The sequence below is a fragment of the Cydia splendana genome, chromosome 3, assembly GCF_910591565.1.
Source record: "Cydia splendana chromosome 3, ilCydSple1.2, whole genome shotgun sequence".
Taxonomy (NCBI): Eukaryota; Metazoa; Arthropoda; class Insecta; order Lepidoptera; family Tortricidae; genus Cydia; species Cydia splendana.
Genome location: NC_085962.1, coordinates 18379637 through 18405822, shown reverse-complemented (window position 1 = coordinate 18405822; position 26186 = coordinate 18379637). Strand labels below are relative to the sequence as shown.

The 26186-nt window shown below is 35.4% G+C and overlaps 4 protein-coding genes across 4 annotated transcripts; all 4 read right to left on the bottom strand.

Moving 5' to 3' along the window:
- Positions 1-5063: 5063 nt before the first annotated feature.
- On the bottom strand, positions 5064-6260 carry LOC134806687 (uncharacterized). Its single transcript, XM_063780014.1, has 3 exons — positions 6168-6260; positions 5926-6085; positions 5064-5227 (listed from the first exon to the last, which is right to left on the bottom strand). The coding sequence occupies exons 1-3, from the start codon at positions 6255-6257 to the stop codon at positions 5064-5066; spliced, it is 414 nt and encodes a 137-aa protein (XP_063636084.1). The 5' UTR covers positions 6258-6260.
- A 196-nt stretch (positions 6261-6456) lies between these two features.
- Positions 6457-7332, bottom strand: LOC134806686 (uncharacterized). Its single transcript, XM_063780013.1, has one exon. It carries the CDS (start codon positions 7285-7287, stop codon positions 6457-6459), a length of 831 nt encoding a protein of 276 aa, XP_063636083.1. The 5' UTR covers positions 7288-7332.
- A 508-nt stretch (positions 7333-7840) lies between these two features.
- Positions 7841-12880, bottom strand: LOC134806685 (juvenile hormone esterase-like). The gene is made up of 3 exons (XM_063780012.1): positions 11831-12880; positions 11575-11686; positions 7841-8063 (listed from the first exon to the last, which is right to left on the bottom strand). The coding sequence occupies exons 1-3, from the start codon at positions 12768-12770 to the stop codon at positions 7841-7843; spliced, it is 1275 nt and encodes a 424-aa protein (XP_063636082.1). The 5' UTR covers positions 12771-12880.
- Positions 12881-16582: 3702 nt separating this feature from the next.
- On the bottom strand, positions 16583-25851 carry LOC134806684 (uncharacterized). Its single transcript, XM_063780011.1, has 2 exons — positions 25055-25851; positions 16583-17155 (listed from the first exon to the last, which is right to left on the bottom strand). Exons 1-2 carry the CDS (start codon positions 25811-25813, stop codon positions 16583-16585), a joined length of 1332 nt encoding a protein of 443 aa, XP_063636081.1. The 5' UTR covers positions 25814-25851.
- Between the last annotated feature and the right edge of the window lie 335 nt (positions 25852-26186).

Below are 26186 nucleotides of genomic sequence, written 5' to 3'. Positions count from 1 at the left end.
ACCCAGTCACAAACAAAACTAATAGTATTAGCCATAATTATCATTTGAATATAGTCATGTTTAATCATTTTCCTAAAACTGATGAAAAAGTACCCACTAGTTCAGTTTAAATTATCAAAATTTAGTAACCCTATAAAGAAAGCAATGAGCACATGAGCAGGTAATGCAAGTACCTACTTAATGAAAAAATTGACAAGGTCATCCCACTTAAACACAAAAAAGGAACAATTATAAACCCGAAATTATACATAGTATGGAGCCGTATCTCTTACATTGAATTATCTAACACTCGTATAAATATCCATTAGTTGTGGGCGTAACGTACATTTAGCACTCAAAAAGCTACTGCAAAGAGGCGTAACGTACAAAAAATTACCACATATTTAATAAAATTTCCGATGCAAAAGGGCGTATCGCACACAAAGTTGGGAGTTACGCAGTTGAATTCGCAGATCCGGCCAAATGCGTTGGAAAATTGTGTTCAAGCATTGATTTTTCATAGGGCTTAACGGATATTTTTTCCAAGTTATCGAGATTTTAAATATATTATTCGATAGAGAAAAAAATACTGAGTATAAATAACTGCATTTTCGCAATTTTGTCCCTTACGCCCTTTGAGCCTACGGTAGTCGTTATATACAGTTTTGTTCAGAATTCCAAGCGCTTTCGTTCTGTATTTTGAAAATTTCGATATCTCTTAAAAAGTTGCCTTTACGACCCAATTTTTGCACTATGAGATTGCAACAACAGCTTATCACAAGGGGCGTAAATGACCAGGTATAAATTAGAAATTCATAGATATTATCGTAAAGGTTACCGCTAAATATAAATATTGTTGTAAATGACTTACATGTCTTTTGTCGTCCGACTACGGCAACGCAAAAGGAGGGTTATGATTTTGACCGGTATGTATGTATGTTCATCTGTTCGCTCATAACTTCTAAAGTACTCATTATAATTTGATAAACGATATGTCATTCAAATCATCTTAATCGTCCGCTGGTTATAGGCTATATGACGTCACAAAAAATGAACACTGCGCCCTCTAGAGGTCATAAAGTCACGAACCAAAAAAATAAAAATAAGTAATGATGACGTGTTGTATATCGTTTGAAAGAGCTCAATTAGCACATTTCAAATATATAAATATTGTTAGCTTTTGCTTTCAAAGCATTTACGCTAAAAGTTTTTTCGGCAGTTATCTTTGTTCATGGGGGTAAAGGTCTAGAATGCCTAATAAATAAATAGTTTTATGGGTCCTTTATTACTAAAATGTAATGTTTGCTCTTCAAATTAAAAACCTCAGCTCGGTGTTTTTCAACAACTATCATCGTTTTACTCGGAGTGGAATTTCTTATAGTATATTATACATATAATTTCTTATATTCTATAATATCGTTGTTTATCGACTAAGTGCCAGTTGCACCAACCACATTTGACGGACTGATCAACATCAGCCGGCGCGCCCCGGCGCTTTATTATGAAACTTTCCATACATAAAAATTTAGCGAACTCTTTAACGATACGAACAGTTTGGTGCAACCGACCCTAAGCCAATCTGTGTAGCGAATGTCCTATAAAATCATTCATTCATTCAATTGTTTCATAATCGTTCTAACAGAAAATATATTTAAACGTTTGAAATTATAAATTATTGCAGCTAAAGGTAACGGGGTCTAAATAACACAGAAATTACTACTTAAATAGGAATTTTCAAACCGTATTTTAAAATAAGACCACTTGAAATAGTGAACCAATTATTACCTATTATAACATACTGTATAGAATTATAGTCTTTTGTTAATTAAGTAAACGTCCAAATGCTTGATAATAATACGCTCATTCTAATCATCGCTAGGCGATATATTACTTCCCTTGTTATGATTAAAAGCTGTTATGTTATGATTGTTATAAGGCAGTGGGACATTTACTTTACCTTCATTCCCGAATATTAGGTACTTTTTGAGCATGTAATTATTTTGTATTATTTGTGATTTCTTCTTTATTTAATTTAGGTCTTAAGTTAGGGTTTTACAATGTGAGTATAAAAGTACAATATAAAAACACTTACAAATCATTACAAAAAATATATAAACACATTATCAAAACCTAACCTAGGGTGCCGCCGGCAGCGGGGCAGGGCCCAAGCTGCCGGTAGTCAGGGCCGCAGAGTGAGGAACTGACGTACTATACGCGCCGTGTCCAAAATTACTGCCTTCTGCATCTGACCCTTGATCCAACCACCCAGCGAGAGTCTCTCTAGGTGTTGGTCGACTCTTCGCTATGAGGCCATTCACCAACACGACTATAGGAACAATCATCGTATAATCAACATCCCACACGGCGGTTATCTCATGAGCTAAGTCGAGGTACTTACTGGACATGTCCTTCTCGGCCTTCACGAGATTCTCATCATGGGGGATGGTGACGTCGACGAGCACGGCCCGGCGCTGCGATCGATCTATCAACACGATTTCAGGCTTATTGGCTACAATAGTTCTGTCAGTGATGATAGATCGATCCCAATAGAGCGTGGTACGGCCATTTTCGAGAACTGGCGCAGCTGAGAACTTCGCGGTCCACAAGGCCGTATAGCCAAGGCAAGCTGCTGGTGAATAATTCTGGCTACGAGATTATGTCTGTGCAAGTACTCGCCGTTAGCAAGATGAAAACAACCGGAAATAATATGCCTGTGTTTTCTTTATTATTACTATATTATCAAAAAAAAAATAATTATAGCTCTAATCGGGATATACCTGGCATAATCAACTACCGTTTGATACATTTTTAAGCTTCGTAACAGTAAATTATGCTGAGAAGAGTTAACATGTGTACCGTGACTGGTAACTAATACACCCCGAATGTGGTATAAAATAGTCTGATAACGTAACTTACGACCCCCTAATAAACAAGATTCACTAAATTATCAATAATTTCATGGGCGTAAAGAGGCGAAAACAGGTTAAAGAGACTAACATTTTGAGTACTTTTCCAATACACATCAAAAACATTGCTCGATAAACAACAAAAATATATTATAAACATTAAAAAAAAAAAAGTTTTTCGCGTCTCCTGAAAAGTCGCATTTTGTCCTTTACGCCAATTGAACCAAAAGGTATCGTATAATCGTAATAATATATATTACTAAAATTAATAAAATCAGTCTTTGTGTTGTGTATCAACAAGGTACATATTATAGTTGCACATGTAAGTGCAAATATTTTCATTGCATTCAATTCATGCTATGTTGTGGGGGGCGTGGCTAACGATAATCGCAAGCCAACATTTTTTCTCATGATTATACCAACCCGGTGGAGGCCGTATCACCAAAATAATTAAAACAATTATTCTGCTCCTCAAACGAACATATATTTTTTTCAATAACTTTTTTTAATTTATGAAGTCTTGTACCTATTCAATGTACACCATCATCATTGTAATTGACGTTGCTTGCCACGCTTTATACATCACAAAATTAGCAATACATTGCATCTTAAAATAATCTTAAAAAGTGTACTAAATATCGAATATCAGTTATTTTTAAAAGTCGCTGATGTGACATTCTCATTCAAAAGGTAGGGACCACTTTGTCGTTTACCATAAAGACGAAATTTTATTTTATCTTTATACAAATAGCCTGTCAGAGAGTCCTTATGGCAAGGATAAAGTGCTACATTTTGATTGCGTACGTCACGAATGTTGGTCAGTATGAGGAGCCTACATTTTATTTTTAAATATACTTACAACATACTTACTCCCACACTATGAAAAGATTTAATGTAATTATGCCTCCGAATTAAATAAATACACTGTAATGGCTCCTCTACACGATGGGCCAACGCCGGCCACTCCAAGGGACGCATTTATGCGTTAGAGGGAGCAAGTGATATTGCTATCTCATTCTACCGCATGGTTGCATCCCTTGGAGTGGCCGGCGTTGGCCCATCGTGTAAAGGGGCCATAATGTTCATCTAACAAGCACCTTACCCGCGTAGGTAGCCTTCCCCGCGTACGCCGTTCATGCAAAGTTTTATTTAGCCAAATAGTAAAAACCGTTGTTGAAAATGACCCAAATTATGAATGTTGTCTTGATGTGGCATTATAATAATGTAGACGTAAACTTAATAACATGAATTTTTTTTTGTGGCAGATACATGATGTTTATAAGAAAAAAAAATATTAAAAATAAAAGCGGTGGGTGAATTTGACACACATTTGATGGAATAACATATTATAATATCCTGTGAAGTAAAACACTTCACTTACCGACTATAATTTTATTTAAGGCATTTTAGGGTCACTATTAGGTATTTATTAAATGTCATTATACCCGTGGATAATAATGACACAAAATGCGTGTGTACGTCGGAAGCCACTTTGCTTTTACAGGGAAACAAAGAATTTCATCTCGAATATTTTTTTTACCAAATGCTGTTTAAAAAAAGAAATACCTAAATTTCTACCTAAGCAAATACCTAGGATGACACAAATTATTATTATTAGGTTTGGTATGTGGTCTGGAAACTATATGTAAAAAATAAGCAACATTAATAATCTTATAACTTCAAAAGTTATTGCTACCGGACTACTAGGGATGTGTCGTACGGTGCTCTGAACACCGTAGTCTTGACTTCGTGCTTGGCCAATTATTTCAATAAGAATTACGGTTTAAAAATCGAATGTGTAGAAAGGAATGTCAACTGAAAGGAATGTCAACATTTTAAGTTATCGCGGTTCGAAAAGAACGATGTACACAGGTACATAATTAACCATATTATTTTCGTGTGCGTATAGGTATTTTTAAAGTGAGAAAAGGAGTTGTATTTATAATTGCAGCGGTAACAGAAGTTGTAACTAATAGTGCATTGAGGGCTTTACATTTTGAAATTAAAATCTCATTTTCCATAAAAAATGCCTTGACATGTTCTTTCCGTGTACCCTTCAAGTGGTTCAAGGTTTAATATTTTCTGTATCTCTATGCTGTTTTTTCTGTATTTTATAAAATATAGATTCTATTATAAACTCAATGACTTTATTAACCGATATCATATCATATACTTCCTTTACAAAAACGTGAATTGTAAAATAATCAAAATGAAACTAGTGATCAGTTTGAAAACATCAATGATGAGTTGTGCGTCCATGCTCCACATGCCGTACACGGAGAAGTCCGGAGGCGTCTCTTCTATTAGCTTCAACATATTCTTAGCTGTCGTCCTTAAGGGGCCTGAAACACATAGGATGTTCGAGTTAATAGTAAGGTACGACGCCCATTATTGTATAAATATTTCGCAACGACTGGCGATAAATTAAAACACGACCGAAGGGACGAGTTTAGAATGACCTATTCGCACATGTACCACATGTAACGTACAACGTTTTACAGTAGATTCATATGGCCCTTTAAGTTTTCGACATACTGCTGTATTCGAACTTCAAGATATTCACTTGAATATGACTTGAAGAGCAAAACAACTCTACTGCTACAATTTCTAGAGTATACGTTGCTCCGACAAGTTCCAAAATTCCAAATTCATCTCTGGCTAATATACACAAGAGACGACACGTACTAGATCCATTCTAGATACGTTATAGTTTAGATATCAACTAGTTCTCTTTTGCAGCGCAATTCGGGCAACCAATGTCACTTTTACGTTAGATAGAGTAAGATATCTATTAGATGTGAATTGGATCTCTAAGTCATATCCTGTGGAAATCGTTTAACAGTATCTCCAGAATCGGGCAAATGTTAAATTTGACAGGTAGATCTTAAACATATCGTTATCGTATCTTAGTGATGTCTAATAGATGTCTATTTCAAAATCCGAATCGGGCCCATAGTCACGTAATGTGCTGATTATCGCATTAGTGCGGAAAAGTAGCGCCATATGTACTGTAAAGTATATATTTTAAAATAATGTTTACCGTCGGCGTAGCGACACATTATCAATATGGAGAGATGTTTTGTTTTGCGAACTTCACGCATAAAAGCCTCGGATCCAGAAGTCAGCCATAGAAGTAGAAGCATATATATCAATGCCAGTGCTAGAAGTTTAATAAAGACAAGTACGTACATTCTCTGAAAGATACAAATAATAATTAAGGGTCTATATTTGGATGGAAATTGAATTTAAAAAAGGAATAATCTAGACTCTAGAGTTAAGTACCTTGTCAGTTTCCTCGGATTGCAACGAGATAATGCCGTGTTGAAAAGTAAATAGAATCCAAAAAACGAAAAATGCACAAAATAACAACATCTGAAAAAGATTTAATTATAATAATTAATAAATTGTATTTAAATATAAACTTAATACAAACAGGAGGTATGTACTTGCGACTAAAAAATATCAACATGTAAGAATTACTTAGGACCATTCATCAGCCTTTCATTCGAATAAATTTTAAATATAAATTTGTGAAATACTATGATGTTTAAGTTAATTTCATCACAATTGCTCAAAGATTTACCTGGAAACTATATCGCTCCTTAAATAACACAAACCCCGTGAATATCTCTTTTAGATAAATGTCTGTGGGGTCACAATCCTGCGATACTGTCGATATTATAAGTCGATTGGCAGTTTCGAATACATTACTCAAAATTGCAATATCACATTTCGATTCTCTGGTATGCATGTTGATTTGAGAATTTAGCTGACACACCCTAGTGTAGAAAAAACGCATATGACTTGAAGAGCAAAACATCTCTACTGCTACAATTTCTAGAGTATACGTTGCTCCGACAAATTCCAAAATTCCAAATTCATCTCTGGTTAATATATATGAGGCTATGAAGACGAGCGCAAAAACTAAAGCCAAAGAGTAAGCAGTTATTCGATTTCGTTTTTGAAGCATGATATTGATAGGGCTATTCTTTCCCATAATACGATCTATTTTCTGCATCTGAAGGTACAAATTTATATTACCCCCATTATAGCAGAAACGTGCGTTAATTAAGAATCCGGCAAATATTACTTCAATTGACAAAAATGCTATGGTAAACATATATACCATTTTGCGATTGTCAGTAAACCTGACCTTGTATGATATAATAAGTTGCAAAATAGAAATTGTCATCATTATTAACCACACCATTGTATAGCATTTGTGAAATTTTGTGGGCGGAGTAACTAATCCATCTTTGATATCTACTCGACTTAAACCTAACAATTTCTGGAGTTTTAGAAAAGGTTCAACAACTTTTATGAAATCTTCGTCCAAAAATCTGTTTGGATTGGACTCTTGTCTGACGCTTTCGTCTGGGTTTGTATTTGCTGACAAAACCATCACGAAAGAAATGTGTTGGACTATGTGCTGTGTGTTATCTAATGAATAATATTAGCTTATGCTTACTAATACATTAAGTTACAATGACAAATTTTTCATTATTGTATCTCACAAATAATTACGATATTATTATATCACTTTCTATATAATAAAGTAGAACTACTTCCGTAATTTCCGTAATGACAAAATGGAGGAGCATTAGAAACGTTACAGGAATAATTAAACTCTAGACACAATATTTATTTCATTCGAAATAATACAAATTACAACTACCTAACACTTACAAATTAAATTTAAAATAGACAAACAAACACATACAGTGACAAACATTAACTATAATGAATATGTTTGTCACTGTATGTCGCTTTACGTACATGGCACGAGGTACATTCAAGGAGAAAAAGAATATGAAAAAAATATTTTTCACCTCAGCAGTTCGGACAAGGGTACTTTACTACCTAAAAACAGTGAGCAAAATGCGATTTTGCTCTATTAAGAAAAAGATACCTACTGAGTAGGTACCTTTTTCTTTCGTACCTCAAAAGTATTTTTTTTACAGTGGATTGATCAAACAAACACTATTATCATTTTTATCGTGATAACCAATTTGATATTTCTCATTTATCTTAAAGAACACGTCCAAAAAGGTCATTCTCTGACTATAGGGTCTGGTGCCCATAGCGAGATCGCTGTCTATGAGCAGGTAGTTCCAATGCTCAGCGGTGACAGGATCCCATTTCACTGGCAGAAGGTCTGTTATTTCGGGAGTTGGATTTCTGAAAGTTAATAATTATAATTATAATTTGTGTAAACATGTCCTAATATTATTTATTTATTTATTTATTATGTAAATATGTTTTAATTTCCTAAGAAAGTAAATAGCCTACGCTATGCATGCTATTGTATTTTTCAAATAGCTTGGGTACGGTGATAGCTGTCATCTCAATACAATTTTGATTTTTTATGTTATAAACTAGCTGTGCCCGCGGCTCCGCCCGCGTGGAATTCGGTCTGTGTCAGTAAGCGGCTAATTTCTAATCCTAATTTCTCTCCCTCTCCCCTGGAGGCGGAACTTGAAGTAAAGTTGACAGATGGATATGCTAGATGATTGCATGTAGTCCAGATAAAATATTTTACAGTTACCACTAAATAAAACTACACTCCAAAATCAATAGTTTTTTTCACCCTTATTCAAATTTTACACGTGATTTAAACGACAGAGTAGTAGCTAGGTGTACCTATATCGGACGATACAGTAAGGTATACGCGCGCGAGCGATAGCGAAGAGGCCTACCTGGCTAGAGCGCCACTCACCGTGGTCTTCTTCAGACTCCTGAGGAAGACCACGTGCCCCTTGTAACCTCAATGCGTTGCGAGACTTTCGCGAATGATTCGATTTTTTTCGGGAAGGCATGGAAATGCGTATAAAATGCGAGTCCCAAATCGTTTGACTCCGCAAACGACCAGGGCCGGATTAAGTTATTTTGATGCCCTAAGCATTTCTAGACCATGGTGCCCCCTCTCCCTAGGGTCATCAAGATTACATTGATTTTTATTTGGTAAATTAACGTTCATTGCCGCATTACAGCTGAGGATGGAAATCAGTCACATCATTTTATCACGAAAATTGACAGTGCCGCATCAGTAACGTTGCAACAGAGTACCTAATGATGCTGCAGTCGCCACCCGAATGTTACCTTTATCATATCTTAGAATGTTATGTTATAGAAAACGCGGGCGAAGCGTGCGCAAAAATTTTTCGATATAAAAACGCAATTTGATAGACAGTTAGTTGGTTATACATTTTTACTTTTAGTATGGAAATCAGTTACATAATTTTATCACGATAATTGACAGTGTTGCAGCAGTAACGTAGCAACAGAGTAATGCTGCTGCAGTCGCCACCCGAATGTCACCTTTGTCACATAATAGAAAGTAATTGGAAACGTGAGCGAAGCGAGCGCGAAAATTTTTCGATTTAAAAAACGCAATTTGATAGACAGTTGTACAATTTTACTTTTAGTATGGAATCTTTCATTTTATCACGAAAATTGACGATGACAGTGCTGCAGCAGTAACGTTGTAACAGAATAATGCTGCTGCAGTCGCCACCCGAATGTCACCATTATCATATATTAGGAAGTTATTGAAAACGCGAGCGAAGCGAGCGCGAAAATTTTTCGATATAAAAAACGCAATTTGATAGACAGTTGTACATTTTTACTTTTAGTATGGAAATCAGTCACATCATTATATCACGAAAATTGACAGTGCTGCAGCAGTAACGTTACAGCAGAATAATGCTAAATTTTTCGATACAAAAAAAAAACACAATTTAATAGACAGTTGTACATTTTTACTTTTACCTAATGCTGCTGTAGTCGTCACCCGAATGTCACCTTTATTATATCTCAAAAAGGTATTGAAAACGCGAGCGAAGCGAGCGCGAAAATTTTTCGATATAATAACCACAATTTGATAGACAGTTGTACATTTTTACTGTTAGTCCCACCCAGGCGCGAATCCAGGATTTCATACAGAGAAGGGATGGGATAGATTTTTATCAGCCTAGCTTCGCATAGGGCTCGATATTTAAGGGTCTTTTTTTGCCTACGGTTTTGGTGCCCCCTAGACGTGGTGCCCTAAGCAAGTGCTTATTTTGCTTAAAAAGGTTAATACGGCACTGCAAATGACAGAGGTCAATGTTTTTTTTTTCAAAGTACCCACCTTCGTGGCCGGCGATACGTATGAATATGGATTGGATATGGATGCGATATAATTACAATCAGGTATAATTCATGACGGAGAAAATTAATAATTTTAAATAATTATACAATTATACGCGTGTTGATATGTGTGTTTATTTTACCACTACGTAACTACGTAAACTCATTTTTAGTTTTCTTGATTACTTAATGTTTACTCAGTACCCCAAAAGATGGCACTGTGCAATGAGGGGCAATTAATTTACTGTCGTTTAATTTTGTTGTATTATTAAATCAACATAATTATTCAATTAAATTTGTTGATATCCATACACCCTCTTCTAAACTTAGAGTTAATTTGGCAAAATCCCTCCTCGGTGGCTTATTCAGGTCAACACGTATTAAATTCAGCGCCATCTGTTAGTTTACCAGGGTACTCTATAGTGGTAGCACATATTTGAAAAAAGTTTGCCCCTCCTTCCTGAGTAGCGCCATAAGATTCAGGGGCAAACTTAAGTCAGTCGAGTATTGTGGCTACCCCCCCTTTTAGGGGTTGAATTTTTATAGCCTATAACCTGGCCGGGGATGTTCTTGACAGATTAGTTAAGTTTGCATCAAAATCCGTTCAGCCGTTTTCACGTGATGCGCGTTCAAATAAACAGACAAACAGATAAACAGATAAACATACAAACAGACAAAAATTCTAAAAACTGTTGGAACGTGTTCTGTTATCGATTCTAAGTATCCCCAGCCAACTTTTTTTCAAATATCTTCCATGTACAGACTTTCGACCCTCTTCAGCTTTATTATATGTATAGAAGATTGTTTGGAAATGACAACTGTCACCGTATCCAAGCTATGTGATAAATAATAAAGCACTAAGTAGAGGAACCAAATATGTAGTATTATATTATTCAAAAACATGTTTAACATAAAAAGAAACAGTAAGCAAGGCATCTTGACAGTCTTGTGTAAGTAAGCCCGTCCCATGTCTCCTTAAAAACACTTTAAGGAGACAGGAAGAAGACAGAAGGGACACGGCAAATGGCCATGCTATAATACAGTGATGACCGGTGATCGTACATTTTCCAGCATTTTTGGTGCAGCAGAGTGGTGTTAACGGAATTGGTTTAGATAATTTCAACTGAAATGGTAAATTAAGGTTAATATTAACGTAATTAACGCTAATTAATCATTAGGGTTGAAGTTATTTATAACAATTCCGTTAACACCACTCTGCTGCACCAAAAATGCTGGAAAATGTACGATCACTGGTGATGACTTAGGAAGCGTAATTGTAATACGAGGGCAAAACATTGATGGCCCATAATGATATTAACAAATCGCAATTCAGCATCGATACAGACGCGATACGGTATCCGTAGAGTTGCTATGTAATTCACCTTGTTCTGTTCAAATCGGTGCAAAGTAAGTTAGACGGTCTATAAAATTATAAAGAATTATACAGTGTGACTTTTCTGCCTTTTCACATACCCGCCGTGGGCGCTCTTTATGTAGAAGGTAAGTACTGGAAATTAGGTCAACAAATTAGCATAGCATGAAGTAAATCGAATAAACATACCCATATTTTACATAATTTGTCCACATGGTAGTCATTACATCGATTATGCGACGATCTTCCTCAGACATGAATGGTTGCAAGAACGCCACGTCATACAAGTAGCCAATCTCATCTGCGTGTGTGGCTCCCCCGATGGTAATATTTAATTTGTATTTCGCATAATTTCTATCTCCAACATAAGCAAAGAGATAAGAAAATATTGTTTTTGCACCACTGGTAATGTATTTTCTCAAGCTTCTTAGGACAGGATAATTACCTTGTAAATCTGAAGCTAAGTTTATAATCTGCTGTCTTGTCTCTACGTCTACTTCACTGTCTCCAAAGTAAAAGTGTCTCAAAACTGTTCTCATTGCGTCGTATGTGCAGTTGCCGAAATCAAAAAATCCCTTAATGTATTTCTTAAACAAATCATTATCCTTTAAATAGCTGGCATCAACATTGCCATAACTTCGGAGTTCTTCTTCCTCGTTAAATCCGGTTAAAATAGAGATATTTTTAACTCTCGGGGCTAGTAAATTTACAGGGTAATCAGTTACAATCGATTCGACGTTCTCAAAACTTCTTTCTACACACACCTTAAATGTCAAATTATTTTTCTCTGAAGCAGCAATAACATCATTGGTATCGACTGTGGCAAGAAATGCCAAGGCATTATTTAAGTCATTTGTATCCAAACCTAAGTATCTAGACAATATCAATGGTCCTTCTTCTCCCGGATTAATAAACAAAAATGGTGTCAAAACTGTTCCGCTTTCTAAAATAGCTTGTTGAAACAAATTCTCCTCAACCGAGTGGATGTGCAGATCGACTGACATGGAACCGGCGCTTTGACCAGATAAAGTAATTTTGTTAGTGTCGCCTCCAAAATCTTCTATGTTATCTTTGATCCATCTCAAAGCTAATCGTTGATCTTTTATTCCCTGATTACCAGGGACTTTTGGGTTATTGAGACACATAAATCCGTAAGGACCCAAACGATGGTTTAGCGTTACTAGAATAATATTATGCTTGACTAAAAACTTGGGACCAAAAATGTATCTCCCACCCGAACCAAATTGGAGTGCTCCGCCGAAAATGAAGACTAATACTGGAAGCGGATTGCTGGAGGGGTCAACTGTGGGCACGTAAATATTAAGGGTAAGACAGTCGAGAGTTCCAACGAGGGTTTTGTTGAATTCTTCTCTTTGAGGGCACATTACTGAATCATCGAAAGCTTCGAAAATATCTTTAAACTTTGGATAAGGAGATGACAGCTGAAACAATCAATACGAGATAGTGTGATCATTTGGTTTATAGTTTCCAATTATTTTGGGTAGGGTACGTAAGGTTAACTGTAGGTACTATCAGGCCATATGCAATCGGCATATTTCAAATAATAAGAATGAGATTGTACAGTCGCCCACACTGTTAACTGTACATCGGTGGACCTTATGCCTTTTGTAATAAGGTCCACTGATGTATAGTCAGGAGTGTTGCTGTGTGTACTACATTTACCTAGAATACAACTTACCTATTTTATTATAATATAATATGTCAACTTACCCCAAATGGGAATTTTTTATCAATTTTGCCGTAAGGTATACCCAAAAACATGTTGTAGTGTCCATCAAGTGCTTGAAGACCTCGTATTTTGCCCACTTTGCTAGTCACTAAAGGGCCTCTTGCTGAAACTGCATTCCTCTTAAAGTTATTATCATTATTAATTTAAAAGTAAAATAGTAAATGACTTTTCCAATGGATATTACGGCTGTTATGCATAGTTCTGTGTCGAGTGTAACTAACTAAAGTCCAAAGGTAAAAAAGGTGATTGACAATCGGGTTTGTAAATTGTCGATTGCGATTGCGAATCGCGTTCTGAGATCGACAATAACAAAATTAGTCGTCTCCGGATCGCTTTCTAACTTCAACATTTATTCAACAAATAGGCCACAAAGGCACTTTTACACGTCAGCATGGAATTTAAATAAATAAAAAACAAAAACACATCAACAATTATAAAATACAACTAACTAAAAGTAGGTAATTTTAAAAGTTTAATAAATTACCAGTTGAAACCTTTGCACAGAACTGAATAATGAGCAATCCATATAGGGTAAACTTTATTTTCGCCATTATATTACAGCGGTGCACCGTCTTTGTTTAAGTATATTTCTGAAACGAAAAAATAAAAGAAGTAGGTACCTACGTATAAATTATTTAAATGAAGTTAAAACATACGTAATTACTAATTCTTCTTCTTCTTCCAGTGCCATCTCCTACCGGAGGTCGGCTATCATGAGGGCTGTACGAACGTTAGACACAGCTGCGCGGAATAATGAGCGTGTGCTCTGTTTGAACCATGTTCGGAGATTTTTGAGAATTACTAATTACGTACTTACAATTATAGAACGACATTAAGACAAGTCGTTGTTTAAACTAGGTACAATTAATAAAGTACGTGGCCAAAATCAACCTATATTTAGTTTAAATAAAAAAATCTTACCATGAACGATGTAGGTATCTACTGCAGGGCACTATTCATTTCAATAATACATGCTCAGACAAAACTTTAACACTGTGTGTGTGAATTATGAATGAATTACTGCTTTTTATTTTCGTTACTTTCTGGTCACTCTGCCCAACATTTACACCAGGTGTCACTTGTGTCTTATATCTACATAACCAGACCCCGTTATCAGTGGTGAAATTTTATTGAAAATGCAAGGGTTGGCACTGCACATATTAAACATGTATAGAATCATTCGGGGTAAGAGTACGCTGTGGGTAAGAGATCGCAGTGTGCCGTCCACCGGCAAAGGTGATGGGAATGAAGTGCGTATTAGCAGGATTTGATGTCTTTTGTGTCGATATTTTTGAACCACGTGAACTGCGGACGCAAAGCGAATGCAGTTCGACACACGTCGCATTATTGATGTATAATTATAAATAACCTCTATAATTCATTTAAGTCAAGTTTTGATGCAATAAGTAAGCATTACTCAACATCTAAAGTAAAGTATTAATAGTTATTTAATATTCTTATATTAACGTGGATAGGTATTGATCAGACAATTTCATAAATATTCGTTAAACTTTATTTTATTGACAATTCCATTGAAATTTTCTTGATGCGAACAATTACCCCACATGCGTACTTTTACCCAATAGCTTGCGGAATTTTACCCGCACGGTGGCGGAGTGAGTGCCAACCCTTGCATTTCAATAAAATTTCACCACTGATAGCGGGATCTGCTTACAATTATAGAACGACATTAAGACAACTCGTTGTTTAAACTAGGTACATTAATAACGTACGTGGCCAAAATCAACCTATATATTAGTTTAAATAAAAAATCTTACCATGAACGATGTATCTACTGGGCACTATTAATTTCAATAATATATGCTCAGACAAAACTAACACTGCGTGTGTGAAATATGAATGAATAACTGCTTCTTATTTTCGTTGCTTTTTGGTGACTCTACTCAAGATTTAAACAAGTGTCACATGTCTTATACATATCTACATAACAATACAAGTCGTCTACAATGCCTGGCATGCGGAATCAGACACGGCCTTAGCCAAAAGTGGCACACTATTTCGTCTTATTTAGTTATAAAAGATCATTATAAATTTACCGCTGGGGAGACAGTGTGGAAGCGGATCTGCTTCAGCTTCAAGCCGATAATTGGCAGGAAACTGCGCAGGATCGGGAAAAGTGGCGTGCTCTCGTTTCGGAGGCCAAGACCCTCTTTCGGTCGCTGAGCCATATTAGTTAGTTATACATTTTCGATTTCAACATTAAACAATGGCATTGGTTGTAGATGGGTGGATTTCAAAATCCTGCGAAAACTTATGGTTCGGTCTTTATAAAAAAAACTAGTAGGTTGTGCGAGTTGCAACTTTTTAATATGTTTTTAAGAACTATTATCTTCATGTTCCTTCAATTACCATCTCCAATAACTTAATAGTTTTTTTTATATAAAATGTTTTATGTGTCTAAAGTCATCACCGTCTCCCGGAAAAATCTGAACCTTTTTGTTTGCAGTGAAAATTATAGCATACCTATCGTACGATTGCGATTTTTCTTTTACTTATATCTTTTCCATGTTGTTGTTTAACACATGAAAAAATATGTAATAATTCCTTCACCGAGAAAGTACATTTAAAAATATTTAAAATTTTGTCACGAATATTCGTCAACACCGTCATGGTAATGTCAATGTGAGCTTATCTCCGTGTATGAACAACGAAATACCGCTAAAGGTCCTTGCCCTATTTTTCACTTTAATATAGAATGCCAAAAAATATTTCACTATAAAGTCACATCATTGAATCGTGAGAAATATTACGAACAAATTTGTAAAACGTAGTTTGTCACAAAAGAGCATCATCACCGTTATGCTTTGGTTTAAAAAAGTTACAAATGATATATTAGAAATAATTATTGAAATGAATAGCAAGCTACATGAAGTTTATTGTGTAGCATAGACATTAACTACTATTATTCGTATTCTAGAAATAAAAACAAGAAACTCTCAAATCGTCAACACCATACCCATCATCACCGGGAAAAAATGACGACCGGTGATGATTTCATGTGTATGGTGATGACGATTCTCAGAAACTTTTCTAGTTAATATTTTGCTATAATTCATTATGAAATTAAGCTGTATGTTTGAAAAACGTTCTCTATGTCTTCTAACACTATATAATGTCTACCTTATAAATGTAGAAGAAGATATGACTATTTCTTTCACACTAGAGGATGGTTAGTTTTTAAATAATATTTTGACTGAAGTAGCCAAAATTTAGGTCACTTAGAACTTAGAACATACAAATGTTTTTTTTTTTTTTACTAGCCCATGTGTGTGTCCCACTGCTGGGCAAAGGCCTCCCCTCTCCCTTTCCAGTCCTCCCTGTGCTGAGCAAGATCCCGCCAATTCCGCTGGAATGCATCCAGGTCGTCCCGCCATCTCTTTCTCGGTCTGCCTCTGCCTCGACTACCCAGGGGATGCCAGCTAGTGGCTATTTTGGCCCATCTGTCACATGCATCCGGCAGACATGTCCAGCCCAGTCCCACTTTAGCCTGGCGGTCTTCACCCCAACATCAACGACTCGGGTTTTTGAGCGAAGCTCTGTGTTCCTCACCCTGTCAGATCTTCGGACACCCAGGATACTTCGCTCCATTGCCCTTTGGCAAACCTTGAGCCGGGATTTCTGAGCCTCAGTTAGTGACCAGGTTTGGGCACCATAGGTGAGGATGGGCAAGATGCACATGTCGACGAGCTTGCGCTTCAGTGCAATTGGGAGTTTACCCTTCTGTCTGTGCTTCTTGCTGTTGGTCATTAACTGGGTTTTGGATCTATTCATCGTTAGACCAACCTCAAGGCTTGCGTTGCTAAGTTCCTGTAGCATACATTGCAGTTCGGTCGCCGATGTTGAGAAGAGTACGTTGTCGTCCGCGAATCGAAGGTTTGTCAACCTCTTATCGCCGACCTCGATACCCTTTGTCTCCCAAGAGACCGCCAGTTTTTTGAAAACTTCCTCCAGGCAGCTGGTGAACAATTTAGGAGAGAGCGGGTCACCCTGCTTCACTCCCTTAAGGATTTTAAATTTGGGACCTGGTGCGTGCAGCTTGATGCTGGCCGTGCTACTTTTGTTTATTTTTTATTATCTAATAATGTAAATCGTGCAACTTAGAGTCTGTAATTGCATGTTAGTCGTGTTAAAACAAAGTATTTAAACAAGCAACATATATTAAGTTTTAAGCGACCATAGGCTACGGTACTGGCTCACTATCGTGATGGCCTTATGTTTTTTGATAATATTATATTAATTGGTGTATATAATTACAGCAATTAATAATTATACCATTGGGTAGTCACCGGACCCAATACCTAACATTTTGTAACTTATGACATGCATTACAAGTAGGGGTATTGCAACGTATAAAACACTGATTATGTATTAATGTTTAGCTATTAAACAACATATATATGGATTTAAATCATTATAGCTATTTTTAAAGTTAATTTATAAAACAACAAAAATACAAACTTATGCAATGAATCAAATTATCAAAAAAAAAGTAATACATCATAAAAATTAAGCTCACTGGTAAGCCAGCAATTTTATAATATGACTAGACGGGCCCGCAGCTCCGCTCGCGTAAATGAAATAAAGAGTGTGTCGTGTCAACCCTGCCAGGGTTCATAACGGTGATAGGGATTTCTTATTTGTACCCGTTATTTGGATAGCTTAATACGCAAAATATCTGAAAAAAATTATGTCATTTGATAAAAGGCAAAATTATACTTTTTCATCTACGTAGTTATTTATTTAAAACTCAAATTATTATTTATTTTTATAAGCCTAATTGCAAAAACGTTCATTAGATTAATTTCCGCCTTAAGACGAATATGGACGACCACCGCCCATAAATCGCCTTTTGGTACAAAACAAAACACACCATTTTTCTCGGTCTTGCGATAGCTCTCGCCAGTCCCCATGGCCGAGGATAAGCAGATCTCGAGCAACTACGTCGTTCCAGCGGTAGGTAAAGTTTGAATAATCTCAGGTGAATTTTTCGAGTTCGGGTGCTAATCCGTTAAACAAAAGTCTTTGTTTCTTTTAAGAGCGGTCTACAGCCACGTGCCAAAGCAACCATGTCGTTTAAAAAGCAACTATCGTGATAGAATTAAGGTTCAAATTCATATGACAGCTTGTTCAGAGAACAATTAGGGTGGTCTTGTTTTTAGAGATAGCAAAAACGTGTTATCTCTGAATGAGCTGATTCAAGAATTTGAACCATATAATTAGAATGGTAAATTTGCTTTTTAAATGGGTTTGTTCCCGTTACTTACGTCGGGGCTATTAGCAGTAAGCATTGTAACCACTGCATAAAGGAAACAATATCTTTTGTTTAACAGATTAGGGTCCGAGCCCGAAAAATTCACCTGAGATTATTCAAACTATACCTATGACGTCCAATTGGGCGTCTCCCATTTCGTTGTCCCAAGTACGCTCTCGTCACGGCACGATCCTCTCCCATTCTCTCTAAATGTCCGAGCCAATGTAAGCTTAGCCACTTTTGTCTCTCAGTATTCCGCCAGTATATCGGAACACATCCTTATTTCTATAGCAACAGAGTTATATTACGATATTTGGCCGACTGCTGACTGTACGTTTGCTTATTTTTACCAGGTCGTTTCGCTCAAAAATATCTGAACATGCACTTAAATTTTATCTACCTACATTATAACTTGCTATCAACTTTGTATTTTTGGCCCATCTCGGCAGCCCGGTCCCCGGACGAATTTGTTTGCCGAAGCTGTGAAAGTAAATCTGAATAACATAACTCAAAAAGAAATTTAAAACAACAAAATACAAATTACTAGTGTAGGTTAAGTTTTATTTTAATTATTTTTAGGGTTTTTTTTTATTTTTATGTATAATTTAAACATTTTAATTGTAATGTTTATTAGGTAAATAAAAGGGCTGCTATTTAACTGATCACCAGATTTAGTAAAATTTAATACCAAAAAAATCTATTTTACCACCCTAAAATCATGAATGATCACCAAAATTATAACACCATTTTAATGTGAAATGATTACCAATTTTATTACATTTTACTATCCTTTTAAAGGAAATGACACCAAAATAATCATTATTAACCCAAAAATAGTCAATGATTACCAAATTTCAATCCCCATTTTAATGTGAAATGATAACCAAATTTTTACATCTTGCTATCCTATTAAAGAAAATGACACCAAAATAATCATTGTAAACCCAAAAATAGTAAATGACCACCAAAATTAGAACTCCATTTTAATGTAAAATGATAACCAAATTTTTAAATCTTGCTATCCTATTAAAGCAAATGGCTCCAAAATAATCATTGTAAACGCAAAAATAGTAAATGATCACAAAATTGTAACCACATTTTAATTAAAAATGTGCAAACATTTAATATATCGTTATCCTATTAAATTAATTAATCCACTTCGTCACCTTTTTCTAGTAGCATTTTATTTCTGTAACAGTCGCAGTTCTAACCTAACCTAACCCACTTTTCTAGTAGCATTTTGTTTCTGTAAGGGTCGCAGTTCAAACCTAACCTAACCCACTTTTCTAGTAGCATTTCTTTTCTGCAAGGGTCGCAGTTCAAACCTAACCTAACCCACTTTTCTAGTAGCATTTCGTTTCTGTATGGGTCGCAGTTCAAACCTAACCTAACCCACTTTTCTAGTAGCATTTCTTTTCTGTAAGGGTCGCAGTTCAAACCTAACCTAACCCACTTTTCTAGTAGCGTTTCGTATCTGTATGGGTAGCAGTTGAAACTTAACCTAACCTACTTTTCTTTTCTGTAAGGGTCGCAGTTCAAACCTAACCTAACCCACTTTTCTAGTAGCATATCGTTTCTGTATGGGTCGCAGTTCAAACCTAACCTAACCCACTTTTCTAGTAGCATTTCGTTTCTGTATGGGTCGCAGTTCAAACCTAACCTAACCCACTTTTCTAGTAGCATTTCTTTTCTGTATGGGTCGCAGTTCAAACCTAACCTAACCCACTTTTCTAGTAGCATTTCTTTTCTGTAAGGGTCGCAGTTCAAACCTAACCTAACCCACTTTTCTAGTAGCGTTTCGTATCTGTATGGGTAGCAGTTGAAACTTAACCTAACCTACTTTTCTAGTACCATTTCGTTTCTGTAAGGGTCGCAGTGCTAACCTAACCTAACCCACTTACCTGATAGCAGTTTAACTTACTTTTCTAGTAGCATAACGAAATGCTACTAGAAAAGTAGATTAGGTTAGGTAGGTATGCGGTGCGGGCTACGGGGGGTTGAGCGGGAGGGGCTAGTAATTTTGGCATCAGTTTACTTTATTTGGTAATATGTATAAATTTTTTGGTAATCATAGTGGTTTATTTAGGTGAAAATATCGCATTAATTTGGTCTTCAAGATTTGGTGATCGTTAATGATTTTTGGTGATCATTCAATATATTTGGTATTTGAATACAATTTGAAGTGCAGTCGTAATTAAAGTGGTGGTACTTTTGTATTTTTAGGCCTTATTTTTTTGGTGTTCAGTAATTTTTTTTGGTAAGCATGATTTTTTTATTTAGGGTACCAAAGTATTTTTTGGTGGTCATTATATTTGTAGCCAAATAAAAGTGGAATTACTAATGATATTGATAAGTCATTATCAGTCATTATATGGCATGTCACTCGTATGGGCATAAACTAAGGTAAAAGGTTGAGGTTGACAGCACTTTTTATTTTACTTCGAGTAAAAAAGACCGAAATCACTGCATACCAACATAACAAACATAATTTTGGTTATTTGAAGTTCGAAACGAAACCAACCGAGAGTTTCCGGAAATAGCCGATAGTCGTAACATGAAGAATGTTATGAAAATTTCTTTTGCTTATTGTAAATTAAATACGCATCGAAAGCGATAGTTTTTATGCTCTAGTTATATTCTCATACTTAGATAATAGATTAGAACAGTTTTTTCTTATCATACGTGCGTCGTATTTGAGAAACGTGTCAAAAACTTTTTTAGAAATTTGTAAGGCGCCATCTCGCTTCTTCCCTCGTTTTTTATCCCGTTCTGGTTTTTCAATTTTATATATATGATATAAATACCAAGTTATGCAGTAGATAAAAGAAGATGTGGGTTTAAACTGATAATAAGAGTACAATATTGTTAATATGATTTAACATTGAAAAAACCCAAAAAAATAAATGAATACATAAATTGCCTATTTCGGAATATAAATTATTTAAAATTATACAATAAAAATACTTGTTATATATTTATTTATATGAATAAAATGTATTTTTTATAATTTTCTAAAAATAATTTATGTAGCTAGTCTTATGTTCAAAAACATGTTCTTATTTGTAATGTTTATTAAAGTTCTAAAGCCTTACAATTAAAAAAAGCTTTTGTTTTTTTAATACGTTTTTAATACATATATAAATTAGTTCCCAAATCGTCATTACCGTACATGCAGCGTCATTACCGTCTATAAAAGAGTCATTACCATACCATGATTGGCATCACCATCTTGCGTTTTTATTTTCCGAAAGCGATAACTTCAAATATAAGCCACAAATGATTGTATAAATACCATAAATATCCTCAATATACAGCCCCCTATTACTTTACCCAGCTAGAATCGTGTTAAATTAAACATTTAAAAAATTTTTTTTTTGTATGGTGAAATTTTTTGTGATGAAATCCACCCAGATGCTATCTATATTTAGGTACATGTAAGAACACATATAACTACTTATGCTTAATCTATATTTACATATACTTATGGGCCACAAGTTTCAATTAGCTAGTAATAGTTTGTTTGATCTGTAATTATGACTATAAATATTTTAAAATAAATAATTAAGGCTTGTTGTAATTAATATAGGTAGCTAAAGATTAGAAAACAGAAGGCAACAGTTTGTACTAGGTATCGATTTTATAAATTTTACCTAGGCTTAAATATAAGATTAAGATAGTTTATTATTCAAATAGGCATAATTACAGTGCGCTTATGAACGTCAAATAAAGCTACACCGGCTCCAACCCTACACCTCTGCCACTTATTTATTTATTTATTAAACTTTACACACACGTTCACAGTATTACACCAAAGCACTTATGTGGTATCCATATTAAAATTAAAATAGTCATTACAAAAATCGATAAAAAGTTTAACTACAAAATGTATAATAGCTTACAAAGAAAATAAACCAAGTGATTCTTTTTATAGTATAGTATAAAATAACAACTACTGTAACCAAAAAGAGAACAGCATATTCGGATGTATTTCATCATTTTCTTCAATCCTGATAAAAAATCTTCTTCATATTAATAATATAGGCAGGTAGCAAGTGCGCTTGATTTATAAAGTAGCAAATTGAAGAAGAACAATAGTGTAAGTGGCGGTTATGGCGAAGATGTGAAGAGGCAAACGGTTATCCACCGTGTAAATATTATATATTGTAAAAGTGGACGTTGTCTCCAGTAGCATTAAAATGTGTTGGACATTCTTCTGTAGTTTATCTGTAATATTAAATTAAATTAATTTTGATGTAAATGACGGCTACATAATTTAAATATAACTTATAAAAAAGCTGTTATATTGCCATTAAAAATACCATACAAATGTTTTCGAATACAAATACACCGCCTACGCGCGTGGAACTCGTGGAAAAAATGTCGTCAATTATATTATTAATATTCAGCGTATTCAGCGCAAATCACGACACGTTGTCGTTTTGACTCTACGAAGTTTTTCCGCTACATAAGGGAAATCCATGTCATCGGCTACGACGTAGCGCTACGACCGTAGCTCAGCGGTGAATATGTTAAGAAATATAAACACTGAAAACATTTTATTGTTTATAAGTTTTATAACTCGCCGTTAGAAGCTTCCAGTCTGGGTATATAGCCAGGTATTAGGTAATTGTAGTGAATAAAATTATATAAATTTCGATATATAGCTATTATAGAAACAAATTACATTAAATTACACTACTGTAATGGTTATCAATGCCATTTAGCCCGTAGATTGATATCTGTCGATTATGATGGTGACCGACGATTATCCTCTATCAACGAAACCGTATCAAATTATTAAAAGTGCCTCGCTATGGTTATTATGGTCATTAAAAAAATTATATCGTTAATTCTTTCTCCAACCCCCATAGTAGGTTTCTAAATGCGATGACACTTTATATGTTAAATTACTAAAAATAATAAAATTATTTAAGGGGCCCACAAATCCAGTTCGCCGGACGATATCAGCCTGTCAGTTAATCGTAAAAGGTGACAGTGGCGAACAACTGACAGGCTGATATCGTCCAGCGAACTGCTGCCTAGCCAAGGTTACAATCGCTATCGCTTCGACAACGAAAAGCATTATGTATCTCTATCACTCTTCCGTATTAGTGCGACAGTGACAGTTGCGTTTCGATCGCTACGGAGCGTAAGCGATCGGCATCTTGGCTACGCGGCCAGGTAATCTGTGGGCCGTGGGCCCCTTTAGGATACCGCAGCAGTTTATGTAACTGTACATAATTAGGCATTAAATCACTCGTGTGATGCGATATTGTTTATATGAAACACGCTTTCAGCTCGTTTCATAAACCCACAATCGTATTATAATGCCTTTCAATGACAATACTATAAATTAGCCTAGGCAAGGCATACCTCGAATTAAGTAAGTTTTTCTCAAAGGAATAAATTTCTTACGAGCCTCCAATTAGCGCGGGCGTGGGCGTTGACAACACATTGTAGCATATGCTCCTTGTCACGCGCATTTTTGAAGTTATTATACTTGCAAGAAAGCTCAATGTAAAGATCGATGTCATGCCAAGAAGGAAAATTATCAAGCATATTATCAAATAGTTTGTGTCAGCGTTCTGAAAAATATGATGCACAACTTAAGTGCCCATCAACGTGCGCACTAGCGCCACTGCTAAATAATCGTGATTATTTAAATTTAACGAAAGATATTTCAAAGGGGGAATCTATGAACTCAAAACAAAAACGGCCGTTTTAACTTAGGGCGCATATAGATTGACGAATCCAGCAACATAAAAACTAATTTGATTTATTCAAAAGGTGCTTAAAAACAAAATACAGTACGTAGCGGCCCCCCTTTTTAAATATCTTTCGTTAAATTTAAATAATCACGATTATTTAGCAGTGGCGTTAGTGTGCACGTTGATCGGCTCTTAACAGGAGAGACGGTGTTCTGCTAAACCCGCACAAAAGTAGGTACCTACATAAATAAATTAATAAATCTTACACGACTTAAGGGGCCCACTGATTAACAGTCCGCCGGACGGTATCGGCCTGTCAGTTAGAACAAAATTTTGACAGTTCCGAACAACTGGCAGACCGATACCGTCCGGCGGACTGTTAATCAGTGGGCCCCTAGTCCCGTGGTAAGGCTTATGGTTCATGGAGAGTTAGCTCAAGTATGTACTAGTTTAAGACGGTGCTTGATTCTTATAATTTTTATGTGTATTGTTCGAAATATTAGCTTAGTTTTAGATTAGTTATGGTTTATGTTGCTACGGTCTAGTAGGGTCCATGTATGTACTGACTAAAATATAAGAACAGCTTGTAATACCATGGATGCAATAAACGATTATGATTATGTTGTGGGTACTAGACGACGATATATAATAGATAGAATTACATACTCGTAAGTAATAAAATACCTACTACGCTACTACTAAAGATCTTACCTTGTCTCTGATTGCCGTTACAATATTCAGCATCATTATAAAATCACTGATTAATATTTGACACGTGAATGACAGAATCTGTAAATATTAAGAATTTTTTACTTGCACGTAGTTATGTAGGAATAACTGTTGCTGCATAGAATTACTGTTAAATACTACATTAATTAAGTACCTCTAGTCCTCTACAGATTACTTCATGGTAGGTAAATATCTATTTACCTTACCTACCTGAAACTGGAATAATCGAATGCAATCTGCCCAAGAGTCCAAAATGTAATGTATAGCAAGTACGAGCTGGTCCTGATCCTGTTCCCTTTCTCGATAATATTGTGAAGCCGCCAACGATATATTCGCATGCCTCAGTCTCTTAGCTTCTTTTTCCAATGTAACATTGACATAGTTTAATCTCTTCGCCAAGAACAATAGGATTGTTGCCGCTAATATATTTTCCATATAAGATGGCATAGTCGAAAACTGGACAAAGAAAAGAGCAGGACATACGCTCCGCATGCTTGTTATATTAAGTGCATATACGCATATACACCAACAGACGGGGATAACAACAGCTAATAAAGCAGAAAGTAAATACATTTTCCTATTACAGTTTACAGCTGCGGGCATTTTGACTACACGGTCAATTTTCTGCAATTTTACATAGATCTGGCTATTCAAAGTACCGTCGCAGAAGTTATTTCGAAAGGCAATAACGGCATTGCTCATTACGAAGATAAACTCGCAAATTTGCAAAGTATATACTTTTGAAATACCTTCAAGTTTAATCTCGCAGTACAACTCAAAGTAAACGACAGCTATAATATTAAGTGCCCATACAACAGAGCTGTAGATCTGATAGTATATAGATGGAGCTGTAACGTATTTATGTTCTATTTTGACCCGATGGAAACCCGCTAAATACTGTACCCCGTGGATTGGTTCAAATATTTTGATGAATTCATCTTCCAAAATGTCAGACGACAACTTTTCCATAGTCTGTTCCGAGACTAGTTTAGGAATCAACCTGAAAACTTTCCACGACTGACCGTCCGAATGTCCGAAATTAAATTATTCTCTAGGGTATATAAACTATCAATTTAATTGAATTGACAAGGATCATATACATACACTACGAGTATTAGGTACACTTCCTATAGCTACATTCGGCCAGCATAATTAATAATAAAATAAAACCTTAAAATTGACAAGTAACAATTAATCGAACCTAGTAAATAATTTAAAGTGGGTAAGTAGGTACTTATTAGCTACTTAGATATGTATGTATGTATGTATGATCTATGCACACTTTTATAATTATGTAAATGCCTGTACATGTATGTATGTAATGTAAATGCCTTTTAAATTA